Source organism: Lipophrys pholis, assembly GCF_963383615.2.
Source record: "Lipophrys pholis genome assembly, chromosome: 19".
Classification (NCBI taxonomy): Eukaryota; Metazoa; Chordata; class Actinopteri; order Blenniiformes; family Blenniidae; genus Lipophrys; species Lipophrys pholis.
In genome coordinates, this window is record NC_137647.1 from 17,978,225 (window position 1) to 18,002,737 (window position 24,513).

The window sequence follows — 24,513 nt, forward strand, 5'->3', positions numbered from 1 at the left end:
ACTTCTGCAGCTTTCGGCATTGCCTCCTGAGTCTGACTTGGAAGTGTTTTTCTCCTAGTGGGCTGTTTATACCAGCATCAGCGTGCCAAATTCTCTCCATCCATCTTGATGTATTCGTGCATTTCATGATCTGAACCATATTAGACCAAAAACACTGAACGCCACACTCTCCGCGAGACACAAAACACACAGAGTGACTTACAGGCTTTGTCATTTGCTTTCTTTACCATTCATCACTCCAATGGATGAAAATGTCAAACAAATGACATCACTGCTGCGTATAGATTTTTTTTCTCCCAACCTAGACCCTTAATTTGATAAAAAAAAAACATGAAATCAATACCTAAAAAAAGACACCAATAAGAACAGGTGTCAGCGCATTCAAGAGGAGAAACAGGCTTATTGGCATGGCAGAAAGGCAAATAGGAAAAAAAGAAACGCCGGTGCAGGAACATCAATGTCTCTGACGTGGACGGGAGGTGACGTTGGCTGTCTCTGCAGGTGACGTGTCATTGAGATCATGTTGGAAAAGTTTTCAAAACACTTTCCCCTTATGTGGGGTTGTGTATTTTCATTTATATCAACAGTCAGTCTGTTGGCTTATGAGTTTGTACTTGGCATTAACTTTTGTAATTAGCACCTCTTTTTTTTTTCTGAGAAGCTGCAAGCATTTCCTGGCACAGCAGGTTTAAGTGTTGTCTAGTGTCTGTGTACATATATGCATGAATCTTTAGAACCCACCTCCAGGAAAGAGAGCGAGAGAGAGAGAGAGAGAGAGAGAGAGAGAGAGAGAGAAGAGAGAGAGAGAGAGAGAGAGAGAGAGAGAGAGAGAGAGAGAGAGGGAGAGAGAGAGAGAGAGACAAACTGTCTTTCCACAGTTCCATCTTTATTTTTAGAGGCTGGATGCTGATGAGAGAGAGGAGAAAGCAAGGGAGTGAGAAACAACATCAGAAATGAGGAAAGCAGGGGAGAGTGTGGAGAGAAAGGAGGAGAGAGGGGGTGAAAGAGGGGGAGCAAGATGGTTCAGGAGAGTGGTCGAAAAAAATGCAGTGTGATGAGAGAGAGAGAGAGAGAGAGAGAGAGAGAGAGAGAGAGAGAGAGAGAGAGAGAGAGAGGAGAACCACACCAGCCTCTCGCTCGATGGGGGAGCAGAGGGGAGGAGGGAGAGGAGAGAGAAAGAGAGGGCGAGAGGGAGAGGGGCGACTTTGCTGCTACGGCTGTATAAAAAGCCAAGTCTGAGAATCCAGCACCACAAACTCACCACACACACACACACACTTACACACACGCACACACACACACACACACACACACACACACACACACACACACACACACACACACACACACACACACACACACACACACACACACACACACACACACACACACACACACACACACACACACACACACATACACACAGATCCAGTCGCTGCTCTGTATCTCTCACTCTCACTCTCACCCACTCCCATCATCTCTCTCTCTCTCTCTCTCTCTCTCTCTCTCTCTCTCTCTCTCTCTCTGTTTCTCACTCCACTCCTCTGGGCTCTGCATCCTTCTTGCTTCTTCTCACAAGTCAGATTGTGTTTGTAAGTACGGGCTGAATGTCTCCCTTTGTATGCTTGGGTTTCCTTAAGTCTTTTTTTTGTATGTGCGAGTGACTGCTTGCCTACTTTAGTGTGACTGAGTGGAGCAGTGAGGTGGAGCAAGTGTATGTGGGTCTCTGTCTCACCCTCACACACTCACCGCTCCTCTTGCAACTCTTCTCGGGATCTCCGGGTCCCTTTCCTCGGTGACAGGCTCCCCACACCAAGCAGTCACCATTTCCGCCCCCGGGAGACCCACGCTGGCAGCGCAGCCCCTTCCCCGACTCAGCATCGGGAGGAAGACCCTGGTGGCGGCTGCCGTAGGGGTTATGCTGGTCCTGGTGCTGGTGGTGCTCATCCCGGTGCTCGTCAGCTCTGTGGGGACAGACTCCAGCCACTACGAGATGCTGGGCACCTGTCGTATGGTGTGTGACCCCTACCTGAACAAAGGCACGCCGGCCAGCAGCACCAGCTCCACCGGTCTCCAGGCGGAGGCTGAGGCGTTGAGTGACCACAGCAATGTGCTTCCACCCTCCACCTTACTGCAGGGCCCACAGGGGAAGCCTGGCCGGCCAGGCAAGCCCGGGCCGCCCGGACCACCCGGAGAACCCGGACCGCCGGGACCAGCTGGACCTCCTGGTGACAGAGGAGACCAAGGGAGGACTGGGATTTTGGGTCTGGGGGGTAACGGAGCTATCAGCACAGCCACCTACAACACGGTGCCTCGGGTGGCCTTCTATGCGGGGCTTAAGAACCCCCACGAAGGCTACGAGATCCTCAAGTTTGACGACGTGGTGACCAACCTGGGCAACAACTACGATGGCATTTCGGGCAAATTCATCTGCAGCATACCTGGCACATACTTCTTCATCTACCACGTGCTGATGAGAGGAGGGGATGGCACCAGCATGTGGGCAGACCTCTGCAAGAACGGCCAGGTGGGTCTTTTTAAACTTCCCCTAAGTTTTGTTACTTTAGTGTAGAGGAATGTCACTGAGCTTCACAAGATATAGCAGCACCCTGGAAAGCCTATTTTCTGTTTAGTTAAGAAATAAAAAAGCGACGTTGCGAGGAGAAAGCAGCAGCAGTCCCCGTCGGAAGTCCGGAGCGCACAGCTGCGGCGCGCCGCGCACCTGCACGGAAAGACGCGTCCGCTGGTGGAAGCCGCGCGCGTGATGTCCTGGCATTACCGCGTCCTGCGGTTCAGAGGACGGTCACAGTTTGGGCTGAGAGTCGGTCCTTTTTTTTTCTTTTTCTGTCTCTTTGTTGGCTTCACGTTGAATTCCTCGGAAAACTACCAGGCGTGCCTCTGTTTTTGTTTCCCGTGAATGGAGCGGAATTAAACCGGACTGTGACTGAGAAGCTTGAGCGCTGATGGAAATCTTTAAATTGCTCCATAAACTATCGGAATAAATATTTAAAAATATGCAATCGCGCTTATTTATTTAATAAGTGATGGTGTTAACTTATTCCCAGGTTTAGAAAGCGCGGTTTTATCTCTTATTCTTTGCAATTCGCTAAAAGAAAAAAAAAAATCAAATAACTTTAAGATTTGCGGCTTTTAAGAGATATTAAGAATTACACTTGCGATATGCATCTTACCGTTTAACATCGCCCTGCATCCATTCTGCATTTACGCACGTGTTAAATGCATCAGGACGTCTTTGTGGTCTATTCTGGGGTCCTTGGATGCATAATATTAATGGTGCTGTAATGTTATTGTGCGCCCTGGAGGGTCTTCTCAGGTTGGTTAATGTGTGGCTGCAGCTCAGACATCCGATCAGCCTGCAGATCCTGTGATCTTCAAAGTGGCTCTGCCAAATGTTTTCTCCCTAAAACTAAAAAAAGAGCTGGATGACACAGCTACAGTTTTTGTCTATATTATTCCCTTTGTTTGTTCTGGCTGTAATCAAACTGGAGAGAAATAAGATTAAAAAAACAACATTTATTATAAAAAAAACAACAAAAAGTCAAATGTCTTTTATAAATGCATTTGTTTGCAAAATCTGTTTTTATATATACAATAAGCAATATTATAACTTGAGTGTTTCTTCCCACCATGCTCAAAGTGAATTACACTCACCCTCAGTTCATAAATTCTCCTGGTTTTGTATTTCACTGCACACAATATATGAGATCACACTCACCTCAAATCACGTGAAGTGTGTCATTAATTTTACATCCAGTTTATGATTCACCAACAGCCTCAGCAACAACATGGTCAATCACCATCCTACTGGTTATATATTATATGTGATTGCTGGTGAAAAACGTCGGTACACGTTCGTTTTTTCAAATTGTGGAATCTTTTTTTTTATAAAATTTGTGCAAATTCACAGACACACAGTCACTGAGAAGCCTATCAGGGTTGTAGACTGAAAGTGCTGACCTAATGATGAAGGGTAGAAATTTCATGTCAATAAGAATCAGTTAGTGGAGGGTCCACTAATAGATCACTTTCTCTTTTTCTAAGGAAGAAGGGGGATCCAGACCCCCGCTGATTTCCACCTATGGCCATGATATGTGCAGGACGGAGGTGAAATAACAGTTGTTGGCTTTGCGGGTTGAACTCGCCGTCACACCAGTGCAGCTGGAGGTTAATTCTTTTACCCTCACCAAGTTCACACCCAGCAAGAAAAAGAGAGTTACAGCAATCTCTGGCTATATATAATGTCTCACTCAACAGTAATGTTTATGGGTGGGCGTAAAAGCATTGATATATAATAGGGGAAGAAGAACATATGTTCCTATAAAACGCCTTCTGTTCCCGCTCCATTGTGTTCCCCAGAGGAGGGTGTGGAAGTACTTAAGTTAGACACATGCGGCGTGCGTATCTCCCGAGACCCGCGTAATGTTTATAAAGTGGTAACTGCTTCTTTTTGTCCGTCTTCCGCTGTCCTGGGCACAGCTTTTGCATAAATGTGCAATCCTCTCATGGTATTTATTAGGCTGTGCGCTGGGCTGATGGAGAAGGCCCCAGAGCCTCGGTTGGAGTAAATGACTGTGAATGGTTATAAATGTTGGGCCAACTTACCCTACATCGCTGATGAAGTGTTTGGAGTCAAGCTGAAACTCCTTGAGTCACACTGGTGCTTTACTCAGCTCATTAAGGCGGCAAAAAGCTATACTGTGAGTTGGGACAGGGTAGGCCAGGGAATTGCAGACAATGCTGGTATTTTATCATCTTTTGGCTTTGGTACAGGAGTGAGTTTCCAGGCATTGCGGTGCTGTTTCAGTCCAGCATGTGCTCCTCCCACTCCAGGGCGTCCTCACAAGCTGTGTTGAAGATCAGCGTCCATAGGTTACGGTACTTTGTTTGTTCTCTGCTGCTCCCATTTCCTCTGGATCCACACATTCTGCAGCAGCATTGTGACACTTTTCTAGACCAAAAAATGGTTTCCACGTAAACAAACAAATAGGAAGTCTATTTTCAGAACTTTATCTGCTTTCCAACTTCTTATTCTCACACTTTTCCTGGCTTCTGCATGGCCTGTTATTTTTTTCCTCATGCCAAATATTCCAACCGATCTCAAATCTCTCACTGTTGAGTCATTGTTTTACTTTCACCTGCCTGGGACACATCCTCAGTGACAAGGCAGAGACAATGAGTGAAGTTAATGGACACAGTAGAAGAAAAGAGGACAGAAAAGACATAGTTATTGCGCTATTGTGCCATGGAGTCTATTTAATTGTAATTAAAAAGCTTGAATCAGATCCAGGATGTGTTTGCGCTTCTCCTCTCTGTTCCCTTCTTAATATTGTTATTAATCCGCAAAACCGTTTCAGAGTTAATTAAAAGCAATGACTTCAGCGTCAGTCTCTCAAGAGGACCATAGTGAATAATCACTCTGTCTCCTCCTTTAATAAGCTTCAACGTCCTTCGTGCACATGGCTCTTCCCTTGCAATTACTGCTGCGGTCTCCTCCACACACACACACACACACACACACACACACACACACACACACACACACACACACACACACACACACACACACACACACACACACACACACACACACACACACACACACACACACACACACACACACACACACACACACACGTACACACATGCACATGCATGCTCGCCCCCCTTCTAACCCACTGCCTCAACCCACCCCAACTGTGCACTGCCCTCCATCTCTCCTCTATGTCTACAGAAGCTGACTTTTCTAGAGGTGGAGGAAGTTTTTATCTTTAGAAGATCTCCTTTTTTTCTTTCTTTTTTTAAAAAAAAGAGTAAATCCGGATGGCAGTAGCAGGGAATCGATTTGCTAACACGCAAAGCCATCAATATTCTTCATTGCTCTCAAGTGATGCACGATGAGAGAATAAGTCAGAAAGTCTCATCCTGTTCTGAAAAGATGAGCTCATCTCACCTGTGGGAAAAGTGATTCCTGTTAAGAGCACGTGTCGCTCACACAGGCTAACTCACGTGTCATTTCCCTGTCAAACCATTCGCCTCGGCCCATCACAGCTCATAAAGACACCTCCGGGGGGGTCCTCAGCTCGGATACACATGAACACAGCACTGTTTATGATGTCGCTGTGCACCCAGGTGAAACCCACGTATTGTGTTTAACATCTGGTGTCAATATCAGCATCAAACATGGGAGATGAGCCATCTGGATGTCTGCTCTGTTTGAATCCAGTATTGACATTTACACAAAACCAGGAACATTGTATTAAAAACAAAATTGAAAAAGGGAAACATTTATTGTGAAATTTCTACTCTAATCAAAGCACATATGCAAGTGCATGCAAGTGAGTATTTGAAATGGTTTAAACAATACATTCTCGATTGATTTTAACATTCTGGTAATGTCCCGACCTGCGATTCTTCAGCGTGCTGCAACTTCAGCACTGAGAGGCCTCTGTGTGTTTGCTGGGTGTAACAGAGAGACTCTGTCTGAAATAAACAGGCGGGGTTTGAGAGAGCCACCCTCAGTCCCTCAGCCTCTTTGCCTGCGGTATTGATCCCCTATGTGTGTGTGTGTGCATGTACGCGTCTCTTTCCTTCTTCTGACAGACTTGTTTCTTTCTATGTGATGTATATCGTGGCACTTCTTCTATAATCAGCCTGAGAGGTAGTGGAGGCGGACCTTTGGCCTTGATCTGCTGTGTAATTGGACATTGCATTTGACACTCCGCCGAGTGGAACATTAGAGCTGGCCTAATTAGGTGCGAGGGCTATTAAATGAAGATTGGCCCACGTTGTTAGGAAATACCACACAGATTGGAAATGTCAAGATGACACCGGGCTGTCATCTGCGAGCGCGGAAAGGAAAATCTATCAGTTATTGGTGAAGTTTCAAAACTTGTTCAGAAACTGCCCACCACTCGTCTGTAATCATTCGATGACTTTTCAAAGCGTCTTTATGTGGCGCTCCTCAAATAGAGAGGCATTAAAGCTCAGCAGTGCACGCACACCCTGCACTGGCATTCCAGATTAAGTAGCTCGTGAAATACAGCTAATGTCTCTTGTACTGGGAGGCCGAAAACATACGGTCCAAAATAGGCTACGGATTGTCTCCTGTGGCTGGCTGACTCAAGGATGCTATGGTGTTGACTCACAAGGCTTCTTCATTATAATGAGGGCCATATGGGAGATAGACAAGTGCCCCTGGCCCTCTTATGCAAACATCTCTCTCTCAGTCTCTCCCCATGCCCCTGACATTTAGACGTCCCCCGAATTCAGTCTTCAATGATACCCACAATTATCCTCTCCCTCTTCACAGGAAAGCGGCGCGTCAGTGTCTTCAAATGACTCACAGTCTGCTACATAACTCAGTGTGTTTAACACCTCCTGCCCCCCTCAAAATGAATATGGGTAAACTATCAGGAGGGAATGACTTGGCTTGAAAAAAAAAAAAAAGAAAAAAGAGAGGAAAGTACGCCCGAACAGACCAGTGTCTCCCGCTCACGTAACACTGGTACAGAAATGCACTTTGCTTCATTTTGATCCTTTTTAAAGTGAGAAAAAAGCAAAGTCTTACTGCCTCAGGGCTTACTACGAAGCAAACTGGAAGAAACAGGCTGTGTGTGTGAACAAAGGTTGAAAATTTTGCAGCGAGAGTGTCTCTCCAGACAATGCTGTGAGCAATGATTGTGTTTCTGGTGTTGCTGCTGCAGGCAGACGGTGCTGTGTATCGCAGTAATTAACTGAGTGTGATGAGTCGGACGCGGGAAAGAAAAGAGTGGCTGGATTGCAGGTCAAAGTTGACACCTCTTTTTTTTTCCCCACCCCTGTTTGGTCTGACAGGCCTCTTTCAGGAGGAGCTGTCTTGCTTTTATCTTCACGGTCGCAGCAGCTGATCCTGGGATTTGGCTGCTGGGAGCTCCCTGCAGTATTCCGATCGAGTACTAGAGGCGCAAACGATAAACTAATGAACTTATGTCTGACACACACTCGCTTTTATCACGGCTGAGAGCAGGTTCATAAACAATGGAAGGTGTTTCTGCATGAAAGTCACTCCCTTTCAAATTGGGTCCGGCAGGTATAATGTGAACATCTGGCAAAATTAATTCGGGAGAGTTTTATCTACTGCTGTCTGACAGATGGCAAATCTCCTGTTACCTTTTCATTTCATCTTATCATGTTTAAGTGCCACCAACTAATGAACCAGCGGCACATGGCGCTTCCTTACACTAGGGTTCCTCTTCCTTGTAGTTTCCTGGTCTCATTAATCCCAGAAAAATGCATATGAAGAGTCTGTGTGTGTGTGTGTGTGTGTGTGTGTGTGTGTGTGTGTGTGTGTGTGTGTGTGTGTGTGTGTGTGTGTGTGTGTGTGTGTGTGTGTGTGTGTGTGTGTGTGTGTGTGTGTGTGTGTGTGTGTGTGTGTGTGTGTGTGTGTGTGTGTGTGTGTGTGTGTGTGTGTGTGTATGTGTGTGTGTGCGTGTTTGTAGTGAAATGTTGGATCAGGCTCAATACTGATGGCAAGCCATCTAAGCTGCCATTAAGCATGCGGTTCACGGCTGGAATGTTCAAACACAATTAGACGGCTGCACACTTTGATTTAAAAAGGACCAATAGACTCGTTGATCCAAAATGGAGGCTCAACATCAAGTCAACAAATCGCTGTCAGGGAAGCCACGAGACATGTCCTTGTCACAGTGACAAAGCTTCTTGTGAGATAACTCTCCCGGTGAGACGCTCCTGCGGCAGAAAACACAGATGAAACATGAAATTTTGACGATTCGTATGAAACGAATGGAGAAAAAGGTGTTCGGGGACGAAAGCCAACGCAATACAACAACACAAGTCCAGAGTTACTTTGCAAGCATTGTTCAACTGTTACATTCACATGTGCACAAGTCGAGTTCAGCATATCTGCATTTCGCCGCAGCCATCATGCATTATCTATTAAGCCTAAGCCTTGGACTGGCTGTCTTCACTCTGAATTTTATTCAATCAAAGCCATCATGTTGACGATATGACGGATGCAAACACGCACGAGCAGCCACGAGGAAGACAACATTGCCTGACACCTCATTTACCATCGCTGCAGCCGACGCTTACGGACTCACGCTTTGTTTGTCTTGTCAAAGTTCCTCTACATATTCGGTGTCAAGGTCACGCACTGCCAGTTGGCTGTTTGTCCTGCTCGTCTCCGGCTGTACATCTGCCATACCCTGCCGTCGAACCTCTGGCCCCATAACAAGTTCTTAGAAGAGGAGGAGGAGGAGGAGGAGGAGGAGAAAAGGCCTCAGTAGAAGCTCGCTGATCATTATTTCAAAAATAGGATGAAGGTTTTATTCATGCGTGGTTCTCATTGAGAGCAAACGGAGGAGGCCTAGACTGGGGCTGTTCGTCTCAGAAGGGGATAAAAACCATCCGAGCGAAGAAACGAAACAAAAATACTAGAAGCATTCCAGGATTTTATGAAAGTTTGGCTTTTTGTCTTTCCTATAATAAAATTAACAAAGAAACTATATTCATACTGCCCCGTTACTCCCAGGAACTAAAAAACATAAATCATGCTCTTGATGGTGCTTTAAATTTAGCTCCTTGAAGGGCAAATGAAGAGAATAACTTAACTACATTACACATCTGTGACATTGCCAGAGGTTGCTCGGTTCTGTGTGGCGACCCACAAAGCAAATATTTTGATAAAGTTTCATTAAAATCCCAAGTGACAAATCCCCCAGCGCCATCGTCACCTGCTTCCCCTGCAACCCAAGACGCTAACCCTCTAATAAGATGGTGTTGACTTTCGACGCTCGTGGCACATCGTATCATATTAATATGCACTGGACGCTGGCATCGCACAATCCGAACAGGAGGATTTGTTTGCACACTGATATTGGAGCAGTGCAAGATTTAATCAGGAGGATAAACAATGAAAAAAGTACAATATTCCATATATCATTCCGGCATCTTAAAGCCTCTCCACAGAATTTCATTATCCAGATTAGCCTTTACAGTACTTGTACATTGCACAAGCCCTCCAAAGCTTCTCCGATAGAGCACGTCGGCCCGACACACTGATGACGGAGAGGAAAACATACCTGCACTGAAAAGGGCCGGTCGTACATACGGTCTGAGGAAGGTCGTCGAGATAAGAATAAGAAAAAGCTCCTTTAAAGTAGGAGAGTCAAACTCATTCCTGTGCAGGGACCAAGTGTACATAGCATCATCACAACTGTAACAATGAACATGAAATTAATCATTTCTCTCCACACTCATTTCTCAGGATTCGGGAATTTTCAGCCTTTCGCACAGAGAATCCTATTCAAAGTGCGTTTCCTCTGTATGAATAGACAGTCCAATCAAGCCTGTTTAACAAAACATTATCTCTCTTGAGGCAAAGATTCAGATACAGTTCTGAGAGGTCCCCTAATGTGTTTTACTACATTTAATCTCTGTTAACAATGGTACAAAAATAACTTTGGAAATTGAATAATGACCAAAATGATGATTATTCCATATAGAAAATCTAAATACAATAATTTATTTTCTCGAATTTAAAGTCTTAACAATAATATAATATCTATTTTTTCTTTAAAAATATATATATTTGCTGGATTTTTAATGGACTATCATACTTCTGCGGTTTTTTGAGCTTACTCTGCATCTATGGGAGGTTTCCATCACTGTTTTTTATACAACGACACACATCTGCCACTTTAACTCACTTTTAGGGACAAATAGGGACATATTCCTTCAATTTCTTTAAAATGCAGCACTTGCACTTCATTCCATTTCCTTGAATGAGGTCTGGTCCCTCTGACATGAGGGGAACAAAGCACTGAAGTACTTGTGTGAAGCGGAGTGTATTAATAATACCACGTCAAACAGACATTATCCTGAGTTTAGAAAACTCAAAAGAAGACGTTTGGTCTCTTTACTTCAGCCTGCATATTTTTCACCCTCATATCGTGGCTTTGTTGCTTACGTTGTCTTGACGTCAATAATGTAGTTAATTCTCGCTGCTACGGTTGTTTCTGACGACTGCTTTTGATAATATGCTTTTTCTTTTTTCCTTATTTAAAAATAAACCAGAAATCAATCATATGTTTTGTCCGGGCCTGATTGGCCCGTTTTGGTCCGCGGGCCACATGTTTGAAACGCTCTGCTGCAATTAAAAGATCATTTTAGTAATTATTCCTTCAAGTGTTCAAGATTTGTGTGAATATTCTAGCGGTTTTTCTTTTAGATTCATTGACAATGAGGCTATTAGGAGAGTAAAAACAGCCTCCACCTTGCTCCTCTCTGCTGCATAATTTAATGCGGCGAGCCGAGAGCGTGGCATTGTACAGTGGCCTCTTTGAGAGACACTCAGAGGAGTGAGCATCTGATGGTCTGGGCGAGGACTTCACAAGAAATCCACATTATCGTCTCAGGATCAACCCTCCCTCTGGTTTACTCATCTTCACCTTTTTTTTTTTTTTTTTACATTTTGGGGGATAAAATGTATTTTATATACAAAAGTGATTTGCTAACAGACAAATCAAAGCAGAGCTGAAACTGATCATTAACTCAGTGTTTGTTTCATATTAAGTAGAGAAATGTTCGGAATATTCTTTATTTTCAGATGAAAATATATGAGTGTCAATGCTGTTCAATAGCCAGTAACTGTAAAATTCACAAAATCCTTCCATCTTCTGTTTTTGACCACAAACTCTCCAGTTTTTTTGCACAAGTTTAATTTGCGCAGGGGAAAAAAAAAAAAAAAAAACCTTCAAATGAAGTTCAGGGTTTCATTATGTTGAAACCAGGAAAACATCTCTCTCAGATATCTTAACATTTGCGCACGTAAAAGCTTTTTTTTCTCACTGCGGGGTCAAGAGAGAAACGCCTTGGCAGCATTTACAATGTTATTTCTGGGTGGATTTCGCTCGACCTGAGATAAGCTGCTGTGCAGAGATGATGGATGTGTTAACAACATACTGGAGCACACGGGATGATTTGTCCAGGTTCAAAACGTGGTGTCACAAATATGACACCTCGCCACTTAAATGCTTTTTAGAGTAGTGCTTCGAGAAAGGCGCCGCGTTTGGTTTCATGACCTACTGTATAGCCTGGAGTGTACGTCTGTCTGTTTGCCATTGTGACACCTCGGGGGGAGAGAAGCACTTAAAACTCTCAAAAACACTTCTCTGACGGAATTTCTGATTTCTACCACAAATGTATAACTCCTGTACCATTTACAGTTTGAAAAGCCACAATTTTTGAAGCCAACGTCTTTCCGAATACAAACGACTCCCTCCGTGCTCTCGGGCAAGAGCGGATCGAGCGGCTGGATATCGAGTTCATGAAAGCTTTACATACGCTATTTTAATAAGACTTTGTACGCCTCTGCACATCCTCTGCACACATTAATGTCTCTAAATGCAGGTTTTTTTATAAAAGTCAAGAGAAGATGAGCTGAGAGTTTGGCATTGACAACAGCAGCTATTTTCCAAGAAAGAAGAAAAATTAAAATTTCTCATATTATATTTAAAAATGAGCTAAATTGTGCACCACTAATGCGTCTTTGGGGGGCGGGGGGTGTGTGTGTGTGTGAGTGTGTGTGTGTGTGGGGGGGGGGTTCTCTGTCAGTAGCTGGCCTCTCCTCACATTTGTCAATATGCCTGTTGTGTGGACGCTTTAAACAGGCCAGCTAATTATTGTGAATTCTATGTGACGCCTGTCGGACAGCCTGTCGACATCCGCCTCCATTCTGAAGCCGCGTGGACGAACGCCGAGCCAAGGCAACGGCCAGGCTTGACTTTAGAGACCCCGTAATGAACCAGAGAAAACACTTCAAATGCACGCAAACTATTGATTTGGATTCAACCTCACTGACCGGACAAAGTGACTAATAGGCTTATTTAACCACGAGCTACTTTAAAGGATGTACGGTGCTTCCTTTTTTTCCTCTCTCTCTGGAGAAAATAATGATCTTCTTGCTCAATTCTACTCAATTTACGTTACAAATGATGCAGGACTCCTTGTTAGTAGCAATTTAATAGCAGCGAGGCCCAGTTCCCACTGTAAGTGGAAAAAGGCTTTGGCCCGCTCACCAGCCAGCACATCGAACTTAAAGGGACGATATCTGATATTTTAGCACCATGTGTCTAAGGACAGTCTACAAACAATTAAAGATGCGGCTAACAGTGATGACGCAGAGCATTTTCACCTGAATCTGCAGCTCCTTTCTCCTTAATGGAGGATTGTTGTGACTTTCAGCCCATTTATTATCGGTCCTGCCCCAACTTTACTGCTCTGGCTCGCTCTCACTGCTTCCACAGTGCTGTTTCCAGCAGCATTTTCAGTGGAACAGCCCCAACAAAACCTGCTCTACACTCCTGGCTCAGCACAATTAGCTGGTTGCTACTGAACATAGCAGGGGAATTTAGCAGCTACAAAGGTACATATTTCCCTTGGGAGTTGGTGGAGACCAGAAACTGTGCTACTAGAGTGTGAATGCGGAGCATGTGACCAGAAACAAAGACTCAGCACAAAGTATAGGGATGCTTTACAAGCTGCCGGCATTTGGATTCAGCTCGGCGTGAGACCTTTTTTTCATGGTGGGCTGGTGATCCAGATGGAAATGGGATTCACATCATCTGGATCACAGTCAGGCCCCGTTCACACTGAGATTTGAGGTGAAAACGAAAACGTTTTTTGTGTGCGCTCGGAGCCTCTTAAAACTAAACTTTATGAGAATGACTCAGAAGGTCATTGTGTAAATGGGCAAAAACGACACTTTCTGGAAACGCTGCAGTTGAGGGTCACCCGTCATAGCAATTCAACTTTGTTGTCTGTCCATACAAACGTGTGCATGTGTGTGTGGTTTCATTCCAACAACAATCAACAGCACCTACTAGTGGCCAAACAGGTAAACGACATCATTTTCTGCATTTCGGATGTTTTTCATGTAAATGGACATCGTTCTCAAAATGTTCCTGTGTACACATGAAACTTTTCTGAGACGAAAACATAAAAACTACATGTTTTCACTTTAAATGTTGTCCTGTAAATGGAGCTTCAGCTGAGAGTTTGAAGAAAGATAATTTGCACTGTGATGAACCGGCAACTTCTCTAGGGTGTGAATCAAGGTTGAATCAAGGAAATGAACTGAAGGTAGAAAAACTCTTTTGCAAAAAGAATCTATAATATATATAAATCTAAAAGTTTGTGTCTTACTTCTGGAGAAAGAGAAGTGTATACTCTCTTAATGAAGTAGGAAGTATTTGAGAAACAGACAAGGATTTCCCAGAATGCCTTGTTCCTTTTAATTTTTAGCAATATTAATAATAAAATGTGTTTTTAACTCGGGTTAGAAAGATTTTTCAGACAGTTTTAAGTCAAAGTTTTAAAATAAATCTAACTTGAATCAATTAAAGCTATAAAACAGACTGATGTTAAACAATACAGAGCGAAACACATATGAGTCATATGAAAAGGTACTTTATGCCATTTTAAAAGTGAAACGGCATCATTATCATCAATCGTTTCACTTTGGGTTTACAATTAGTGGTCAAATCCTCATTTAATTAATGCTTGTGTGAGTTGGATGTCCTGCTGCAGCTGCTTAATGGTAAATTAATTCAAGATATCATTGTTGTGACCTGCTTTTGCTCTGACATGCAAACTCTCGTTTTGGTTGGTGGGTGTTAATTCCTAAAACTTTTTATTGTTCGACAAGAAGCTATTAAACATGGATTTATACTAACTGGTTGTTTGCATTGACTAATACTTTGTGGTGTGTGACATGATACGGCAGGGGTGTCAAACACATTTTAGTTCAGGGGCCACATACAGCCAACTTCATCTTGACTGGACTGGTAAAATAGTGCCATGCTAATCTTTTGAAATTACACTTTACAAGCTTTTCTTTGTTGATGTGGTGCAAAATATACGTGATGAAAATGTCGTTATTTTCACGAAACCAAACAATTATTCCGGAAAACGATTACAGTCTCAACATAAAGGCAATGTTACAGATACTTTCTGGTGCACAATACAGTGAAATATCCCCCAAACTTTTTCCAATAGCTGTTGCATTTTGTAAGTTTTTACAAACTCACCCTGACACTATGGCTTTGACGATGGTTCGATCGCAACCAGGTAGTTACCGTTCATTGGCAGCATCACTGAAATCTCAGCTCGGGTCTCAGTGTTGTGTTGAGAAATTTCTTCTTTCTTTGACATTTCTAACATTTACTTTATAGTTTGGCGGCGGGATTGGAGCCTCTTGCGGGCCGTTTACTTATTTGTCCATCTTACATTTTTATTATTCATTAAATTATTATTTTAGACATTGTAAAGAGTGTTCAGTAACCTCTGAGAAGCCGCACAGTTTGTTACTTTGGCTTTAGATATATTAATTTATATTTATAATAATCTATTTCATAGGGATACTTTGAATATATTAGAATTAAAAGGTATCTTTGAGTGAACTGTGTAATATGAATATCTTGAGGTTGTGCTGAGTGTAATCCTGTCTCTTAATCAAAGTATGGTCACCTGAATAAATCCACTTTTTAATCTTTAATTTTAAAAAGTTGTAGGTTTGTAGTGACAATTAGGGGATTATTTATGTCTAACCAGAACTTTTTGATACTACTCTGACTCTGTTGTCATGTAAAGGGGAGAAAACACAACTTTCTGGAACTGCTTCACACATCCATGAGCGGATGGACAATAACAACGTGAGCCTCCAGAGTGTCAAGACTCCCAGTCAGTAAAGATTAAGACTGACATGATTTTTTTTACTTGTATTCTGATTACAAACACCCTTCTGTAACTTCATTTTTAGATTCCTGAGAAAATTCTGCATAAGGATCAACTTTTAAAATATTTCAAATGAGAAACTCGATTTTTCAATTTCAATTTCATTCAATTCAACTTTATTCATACAGCACCACATACAACACAGTCATTTCTAGGTGTTTTTAACAGAGAAACTCAACAAAACTTTCACTCAAATGTCACATTTATTTGACTAAAAGCTCAAAGCAAGTCATATTCTCCTGGGACTTGGTAGTTTTATAATATATTTTAGAAATGTGTGCGTTTTCTTTGTTTGTATTGTTTTCTTCCTCTTTTTCCAAAATAAACAGGATCCAGTCAGGAGAATCGAACAGTCCGTAAACACAGGCCGTGTGTCAGATTTGACCAGTGTCACACATTATTATCAGTCCTTTTGAAATTTCCACACCACTGATTGAATGAGAAGAGAACTCAACAAATTGAAGGAGGCACGCCTACACTGTCAATTACTATTCTTTTAAACTCATCGAGCAGAAGCAGAGAAATCGATTGCATTTCTCTCGATCAAGAGAGACTCTGCTTCCTTATCAAACCCCTGGCACCTATATTAGCCGCAGTGGAGCTGACATGCTACAGTTCAGCTGAGGATCCTGCTGCGATTCACTGGCTAATGCTGCCTCAAGCCAAAGGCTTCAGTCAGAGAGATGGAGCGGGCCACAGAGCCCTGCTAAACTCTATCTTAAACTCGCTAATTTCTCACTCCCCGCCTCCACATTTATTTCAGTTTCGCCACTTTGTACATTTGCCTCTGCACACAAGATGTTATGCAATCTTTTGAACATGTGGTCTGGTTTGTATGCGCGTATCTTTGAAATAAGGAATTCGAGCTTCGATGTCCACCGAGGAGTTTTCTTTCAAACGCACTCATTGTCCTGTTGTACATGCTTCCAAGGTGATGTTACATATTAATAGTCTTTCTTTTACATCATTGATCTGCATTATTACACTTTTAACACTTTTTAAAAATGTTTTAATATTTAATACTTGTTTTAAATAGCTGTTTGTTGTAGGTTGTTACAGTGCATCACTTTTAAAAGTGCCAACAAAGTTTCATTGAACCAGAAAAAAAAAGCTAAAACCCGGATAAACGCTCTCTAAGAAGGCAATAGTTGAGGCAGTGTCAGATAATCCACAGAACTGTTTGCTGCGGTGGTGCTGTTGGTGGTGCGTGTGCACAGTCGCCATGGAGATTCCATGGTTATCGTGTGCTCCTCTGTGTTTGGCCCTGTGATGGAGTGTCCAGGGTGAACCCTGCCTTCACAGTCAGCTGGGATCAGCCTCGGCCCCCAGTGACCTGAAGGTGGATGAAACGGTGTAGAAGATGGATGGGTGGAGGTGATTTAGACACCGCAAGAGTCCTGCAGTCAGACTAGTGCAATACACACACACACACACACACACACACACACACACACACACACACACACACACACACACACACACACAAATAAACAGTCAGTCAACGACAAACAGAAATAAAAAACTCTGCCATTTCTATTTTTCATCAAGCCAACTCCGTCGTCACTGCTCGCTGTGTTATCAAATATTTCTGCAGATGTTCAGTAGCCATCCTTGATGTTATTTTATTTTATTTTTCCTCAGTAAATTTGTTCCCCGGTGAAAAGCCCTCTGAGTGAGAACTGTTTTTTTTTTTTTTCTCATTTTGTGGACCTCTTGTTGGAGGGTTGAATGTTAGGTCCTCTGTGAAAGACCATGGGCTCGATTGAAGTCATAAATCTGCTTGACAGGAGGACTGAAGTTTGACTAACCCCCCCCCCCCCCACTTGCTGGAACTTTTTCATCAATGCAGAGTCACATTCCTTATTTGTGCCACTGTTGTGCCCAATAATTTATTATCTTTGAAATTAAAACACTTAAGAAATGTTTCATGAGACTCCTGTTTCATGTTTTTCCACGTGTTCAGGACGATATTATCAATTCAATTGTTTGTCCATTGAGTCACATGTTTTTACCCCCAAAATACTGAGTCATCTATCATTTTGAGGCAATAGAAGAAGAGAAGTAGTTTAGATTTTAATCCGATTTTGATCACAAATATACATACTAATAAAGATAACATGTTATTTGTTTTAATAACCAGGACAGTCCTACACCTTATTGCCCAGAAACAAATTAAAATGACCTGTTAAACATTTATTATCAATATAAAAACTAATTGAAACATCTGGGCAGGCTGGAGAGAGACATAAAAGGACTTATAATGTCGAGAAATGTTTGAAAATGAATGAAAAATAAAGTTTCAAATTTTAAATGTTGACATCTTTCAGAGGCAAAATGTTGACAGCAAGGTGTTGTCACAATTTGACTGTATTTTAAAGTATTGGTCTGTCTCTATTTTCTTTCAAGTGAAATCTACTTTGATGTCCTAATGTGAACTGAGTCCATTCATATAGCATCACATTCACAAAGACACATGTAATTGCATCCAATTTGAGGCTCAATAATTACAGCATGAGTAAATATACGTTCATACTATTGTTTTTCTGTGCCCAGTCTGACACCTATGGTAATGACGTCTTGCTGGAGAGAATTGTACAATGTAAAGATGAATATAATTACTATTAAAGATTGATATAATTACTAATTGCTACTTCTATAATTGAGATAATTATGTATAAATTACTTTGTAAAAGTACTATTGCAACTGCTTTTCATAAGTAAAAGTAAATACACTGAGTGACCGTGTGATCGTGGGAGTGGGATTGTGGGATCTCGGGGGGTGTATATATATATATATATATATAGTTCTTGTAAATTAACATTAGCAATGACACGGCTCATGAATCAACTTTAGTATTACTGTTGTAATACTGTGTAACTCAGAAACTAAATTATTCCCCAAATCAGAGGTGAAACAGGCTCAAACTCATTTTAGTTCAGGGGCTACACACAGTCCAACCCAAGATGAGTGGGTCAGACCAGTAAAACAATGTCATTATAACCTTTGAATTTAAACATTTAAGTTGTTCTTTGTTGTGGCACAGAGTATACATCCATTAAAATTGTTGTATTGGTAGGAATTTTATTTTTAAACAGACTTAAACATGACTGCCGTTACTTCAAAACTGCTTTCACTGTACCTCTAAATTGTCCTCATAGAGGTTAAAACAAAGAAATAGCCAATGTGAAGGATTTAACGGGCAAAGGTACAGATTCTGGCTTATGGAAAGTAGTCAGAAAAATGAATATGTAATCAATAAATACTAGTACAGAGTAGGATGTACGATAGTGGATATGTGGCGATATCTGATATCCTGTCAACTTAATGCAAATGAGATGTGGGGAGCTGAGGTCCAATGCATTGCAAAACTTTTGTAAAACGTCAACACTGGGCTGTAGAGGAACCAAAAGGAGAACAGATTCAGTCACTGCACAGCTTATTTCTCTTCTCAAATGTTTTCAAAAATCACTGAACTGTTTTAGGAAGAAAAGAGAAAGTTGGCGACGGAGCCGTCATGTTGGTTTGGTCTGAACTCTGGAAGCAGAGACCCCAAGATCACTCATCTATCCAATCGGGTGCATCGCGTAACTTCATGCTACATGCTACATGCTGAAGAGTTTCAGGGCTCGCACATTAGCGATGCTACTTCCTAAACATGATCTAAGTGTAACTATTATAGATTAACAAAAAGCTGGAGCGTGTGGCGTCACACAGCAAGTTCGGTTCCTGGGGCAGTGTGTCGATAGAGGCTACCTTGTCCTGTGCAAAAGTGTTTCTATTGAAGGAAAGTGTCTTTTAAGACAGTTTCAATGCGAGAAAAGGACGTGTAGATGCTTAACACATGATGAAAGCTTTGCACTGTGCATGCTCACGCTGGTTGCTGGTTGCACCAGTAACAAAATAATAAATCGGCATATGATCATTGGCGTTTCATGGAGAGGTTTAATTTCCTCTGTGGGCTCAAGCAGTGGTAACAGGTCTCAGCGAGGGTAACAAGTGTCAACAAATGTTCTCCTCGCAAACGCTGAGAAATGCCTAGCGACAAACTTAGGCTCTATCACTGAAGTCGCATGTCCCACGTCCTTGTCATCGCAGCTCCTGGGGATGCTTCGGCAGCCGAGTGACAGCGGCGACAGGCGGGTGTCCGCCGCCTCTACATAATCGGAACATGTGGCGAAGGAAAGGAAATTCCCTACAGAAAAATCCTGGCTGTCCAGGTTGGGGGTTGGACGTAGGGCCACTCACCCCACTCTGTAAAAAGTTTTGTGATTACAGAAACTTGTATTAATATCAACTTAGATGGCAGGAGATGATTGATAGTGCTTTATGTGCCACCTGGGAACGAAGAGAAACTGATGATGATGATGATGATGATGATGATGATGATGATGATGACAGTGTATTACATTTTTTTTTGTTTTTACTGTGCCTATCTGCCATAATGTAGCTCAGTAAAACACTATTTGAGTTAGTAGCGTGGCTGGTTACCAACCGGGTGATTCTAACGTGACGTGCGCCGCATACAGGCCCATTCATTGTCCTCCATGTCTGTCTGGCTCCTCTCTCGCAGGTTCGTGCCAGTGCCATCGCTCAAGACGCTGACCAGAACTATGACTACGCCTCGAACAGCGTCATCCTCCATCTGGACGCGGGCGACGAGGTTTACATCAAGCTAGACGGGGGAAAAGCCCACGGTGGAAACAACAACAAGTACAGCACCTTCTCTGGCTTCATCCTCTACGCAGATTGAGAAAGAGACCAAAACGCAAAGACAGTCAGACGGGGGAAAGAGACTCAGAGAAAGGAACCGTTACGACAGGGGGGGAGGGTGTGTGTGTTAAAAGCCGGAATGCTTTCTAGTTTTCCTAATTCTCTCCATCATCACGGACACCTCTGCTTCGTATCCATCAGCCGAGACATCCTGGCTCTGTAGCCGAGCTTGGATGCAAAGCTCCCGAGGACACACTGAGAGGGGCTTGGCGAGCGGCGTGGGAGGAGTGAGATGTTGGGTGGAGGTGCGCTGGGGTTTTTCTTTTTTTTTTTTTTCCTGCACTCCTCGCCGCCATGTCGACGTGTCAGAAGCTCCTCGCTTTCAGTGTCTCTCCTCTTCAGACCTGCTCCATTGCACAGAAATATCAACAAGAATTAAAAAAAAAAAAAGAAGAAAAAAAAACCTGCAAAAGTGGATGACCTCACTTCTTCTCTCCACAGCGGGCAGCGGGCCGCTGCTCCGTCGGCGGACTGAAGTGACTGAAACTTGTAGTGTTGTTCCGTGCAATTTACCTTAGATTGTGTTTTTATTTTGTAGACATGCATAATATTCTACACAGATGAGATTTAAGAAAAAAAAAAAAATTTTGTCCCTTGTGAAGATATCCTGTTTGACTGAGAGATGTTATTTGTGATGCAGCTCAGAGATCTAAAAGCTGGAAAAGAAAAATTTGAGTATTTCATGGCGGTGGGTGTGTTTCTTTATTATTGGGTACAGCAAGGTAACTCTATATTGTCTGTGTGGAAAATAACAAGACATTCTGCACTTCCAATGTGTCTGAAAAAGGAAACATCCCATATAGACGATGCCTTTCTCACGAAGCACCTCACACTGTTTCTCACTCTGTCACCCAAATGTCCTGCTGCTCCTCGACTCCCTGTAATCCTCTCAGTGTTTTCGCCTCATGTAGATGTTCCACTTAGCACAAGCAGCCATGTGATGCAGCACTTCTTCAGATTTCGGAGGTGAGCCGGCCTGAGCGTGTGGACCTTTTTCTGCTCCTCCGACCTCCAAAGCTTTCTCACACGGAGGAAATAAAACAAATTAAGAAGTGAGCTGAAGCGGCGGGCGGGCGAGGGAAAGTCACAAACACACACAGAGGGAGTCAGGAGTGAGGAAGGTAGGAAACAGTGAGTGGGCAATTTCTCTTGTTTCGGAGTCTCTGGAGCTTCACTGGATGCCATCCATTCATTAGCCGCATATTCAATAACACACAGGCATTATGGTAATATTTACTCAACATGGCGGCCTGACAGCTTGCTTGAGAATGAAACTGATTGGGTGAGTGACTCGGCCTGTTGCGACTGCACGTTTGGGGGCGTATGTGCGTTTGTTTGCGTATGTGTATGTGCATACCAGTGAGTGTCCGCATTTTAGCATGTGCCGTGCCATAACCACATCGTTCTTTTTCACAGTTCCTCTGTGCTACAGCCAATGACAGATAATTTACTCAGCAGCCAATGAGATTGTGCTCTGTAGGGTGGAGCCTCTACAGATACGATGAGAAGAACAAACAGCTTGTAATTGAAATCTATGATTTGTTTGTCGATCTTATCTTTTGGAATTGTTGAATACATTTAAATAATAAATGGGATTTTTTTTTTGGAGTGATTTGTCTCTTGAGAGTTCTTGAATCTCAAATACACTAATTAGTGAAAATGATCTGCAAAGGCTCTCATACGCTCTGTGGGTTAACTACAGCTACGGCAGACAACATGACGGGGAGTGTGTCGGGGTTTTTTTTTAAGCTAAGGAATATAAATGGGCCCTCGGTGCCTGCAATAAAAAAAAAAACCCTATCAGCAACTCCCTCATCTGTCTTTTCTCTCCCAAAAAAAGTAAAGTATATTTAGGATGATGGGTATCCAGGGAAAGATGTCTGTGTTTATGCCCACCTAATGTGATGCCGTGGAGCTGCTCTCCATCTGGAAAGGTGCGCGTCGAGATAAAGACCGTCCAACTTCAGCGGCATCCAGCAGTGGCGCTGGGTGTTGGTCTGGAATGCAGATGGGTCCTTAAGGAATTGCGGGCTATTCCTCAATCGGCAATCACGGTGTCTTTTCATAGATTTTCATGAACAGAGGCATGATATACCCGACGAGGAAGCGGAGACGGAGGAGAGAAGACAGAGGGAGGGAGGACAGATTGAGCGAGATAGAAGAGGAGTGGAATATAGTTTGACAAAGACAGATGGAAACACAAGAGAAAGAGTAGGCCACAGAAAGAAGTAATAGGGAAGGGATAAATAGAGAGAGAGAGTGAGAGAGAGAGAGAGGGTAAAGAGAAATATAAGGAAGACCGACAGGAAGAGGGGGGGCTGGCGCCAATTTAGGGAGGAGGGCTGGATTGTTTTCAGGGTAGAGTGATTCCCTGTCGGGGCTGTGTGAGGTGTCAAGAGAGATTAGCCAGCGTGAAGCTGGAGGAGAGAGCTTGAGATAGCTTAGATTGGACAAGTGTCAAGGACTGGACATTCCTCAGACCTGGCAGGAATGGGATGTGACACTGGCTGCTCCGCTCATCTGTAGTACTCCAGTCTTAAGGGATGCATTCGCTCCCTTCCTGCATCCTTTTCTTCATTTCCCTCCGGCATAAAACAAGATAATCACATGCACACTCATGGTAATGAGAATGCCGGAGCATGCTAACATCTGTGCAAGTTTTACATTAAGATACAGGGAGGGCGGGGGGGGGGGGGGGTGAACAAACTGAAGCATTACTGAAAAACAGTCTTACAGATGTGTTTTGGAGTTTGACACCCGGTCAGATTTTCTTTGAAATGTTTTACTTAAACCAGCACAAAATGGACTTAACATTGTCAGAGTTTGTTAAAAAGGCAGATGGCACAGGGAGCGAGGGGGTCAGGAGAAAATGTCTTTTTTTTCCTTTTTTTTACCACAGCCATCACTGTCGTTTGACAAAGAAGCATCCACTTTGCAGGAGAAACATAATCCATCTGCAAAATCAATATGCTACAAAATGGATGGGTGAGAAAGTGCAGAGACATTGTCAAATTAACAGCTACTGAGTGAAAAGAGAAATCCTAAGTTATCAGCGTGCTGATCCTGCCATTATGGAAACTATACAGGTCCACAGCACTGATTACTGGGATGCAGATATATCTGCATATTTAGTTGATATTAAATAAATCAATAGATAAAAAAATATAAGTGAGCTGCAATACCAACATGATAAATATAAGTGATGACGAATTACGAAGCATGTGTCTAACTGGGTTGGGCCTGGGGGTAATTTTATGTTTTCCGTGTGTGTACAGGGTTCTCAAGGTTCTCTCAGGCCCCATTTGCAGGACAGTCGTTTTTGCGTTTTCGTTTCATAAAAGTATCGCGAGTACACGTCAACGTTTTTGAAAATCAATCATGTAGTTTTCCTGTAGGGCCACTAGTCGGTGCATGAACAGACGTGTGCAGAGAATAATACAGTGGCAAGTACACAAACTATAAAACTAGTCCCTGGCAGGAGAGTATGAACTGGGAGTCGTGACACTCTGGAGGCCGCCATCGTTGTTATTGTCCATCTGCTCGCGCATGTGCAGCACTACGGCCACGGTGTGCATGCGCGGTAACAGCATTTCGGTCATCGACACAACGATGGAGTCAGGACGTTTTTGAAAAGTTCCGCTTTGAGAGTCATTTTCCAAAAGTTGCTTTTTCAGTGCCTCCCAAAACGCCACCAAAGTCTTGTGTGTGGCCTCTACAGGATGTACTCTGCCTTCACCCAAAGTCATCTGGGATCAGCAGCCCTGAGTTGAATAAAGCAGCGTAGAAAATAGATGGTGGATAAGAAAACAAACAAAAAAACTTGCGAATGCCACAAAACAACACAAGTTTGTTTAACTGTGTCTCTATGATGGGATCATTCCTTTGCTTGTCTTTGAGGATCAGCAGTCTGGGAAATCTTTCTTTGACTA

General features: G+C 43.0%; 1 protein-coding gene across 1 annotated transcript; it reads left to right on the top strand.

The window, feature by feature from the left end:
* The first annotated feature begins 1,553 nt into the window (after window positions 1-1,553).
* LOC308125100 (C1q-related factor-like) lies at window positions 1,554-22,195 on the top strand. The gene is made up of 2 exons (XM_080488609.1): window positions 1,554-2,527; window positions 20,385-22,195. Exons 1-2 carry the CDS (start codon window positions 1,919-1,921, stop codon window positions 20,562-20,564), a joined length of 789 nt encoding a protein of 262 aa, XP_080344735.1. The 5' UTR covers window positions 1,554-1,918; the 3' UTR covers window positions 20,565-22,195.
* The last annotated feature ends 2,318 nt before the right edge of the window (window positions 22,196-24,513 follow it).

What these genes read in the sequence shown, in the direction of transcription:
- LOC308125100 (XM_080488609.1), top strand. Translation starts at nt 1,919, where the DNA reads ATGCTGGTCCTGGTGCTGGTGGTGCTCATCCCGGTGCTCGTCAGCTCT. An exon ending in ACCTCTGCAAGAACGGCCAG is followed by an intron (nt 2,528 to 20,384) that starts GTGGGTCTTTTT and finishes CCTCTCTCGCAG; the next exon opens with GTTCGTGCCAGTGCCATCGC.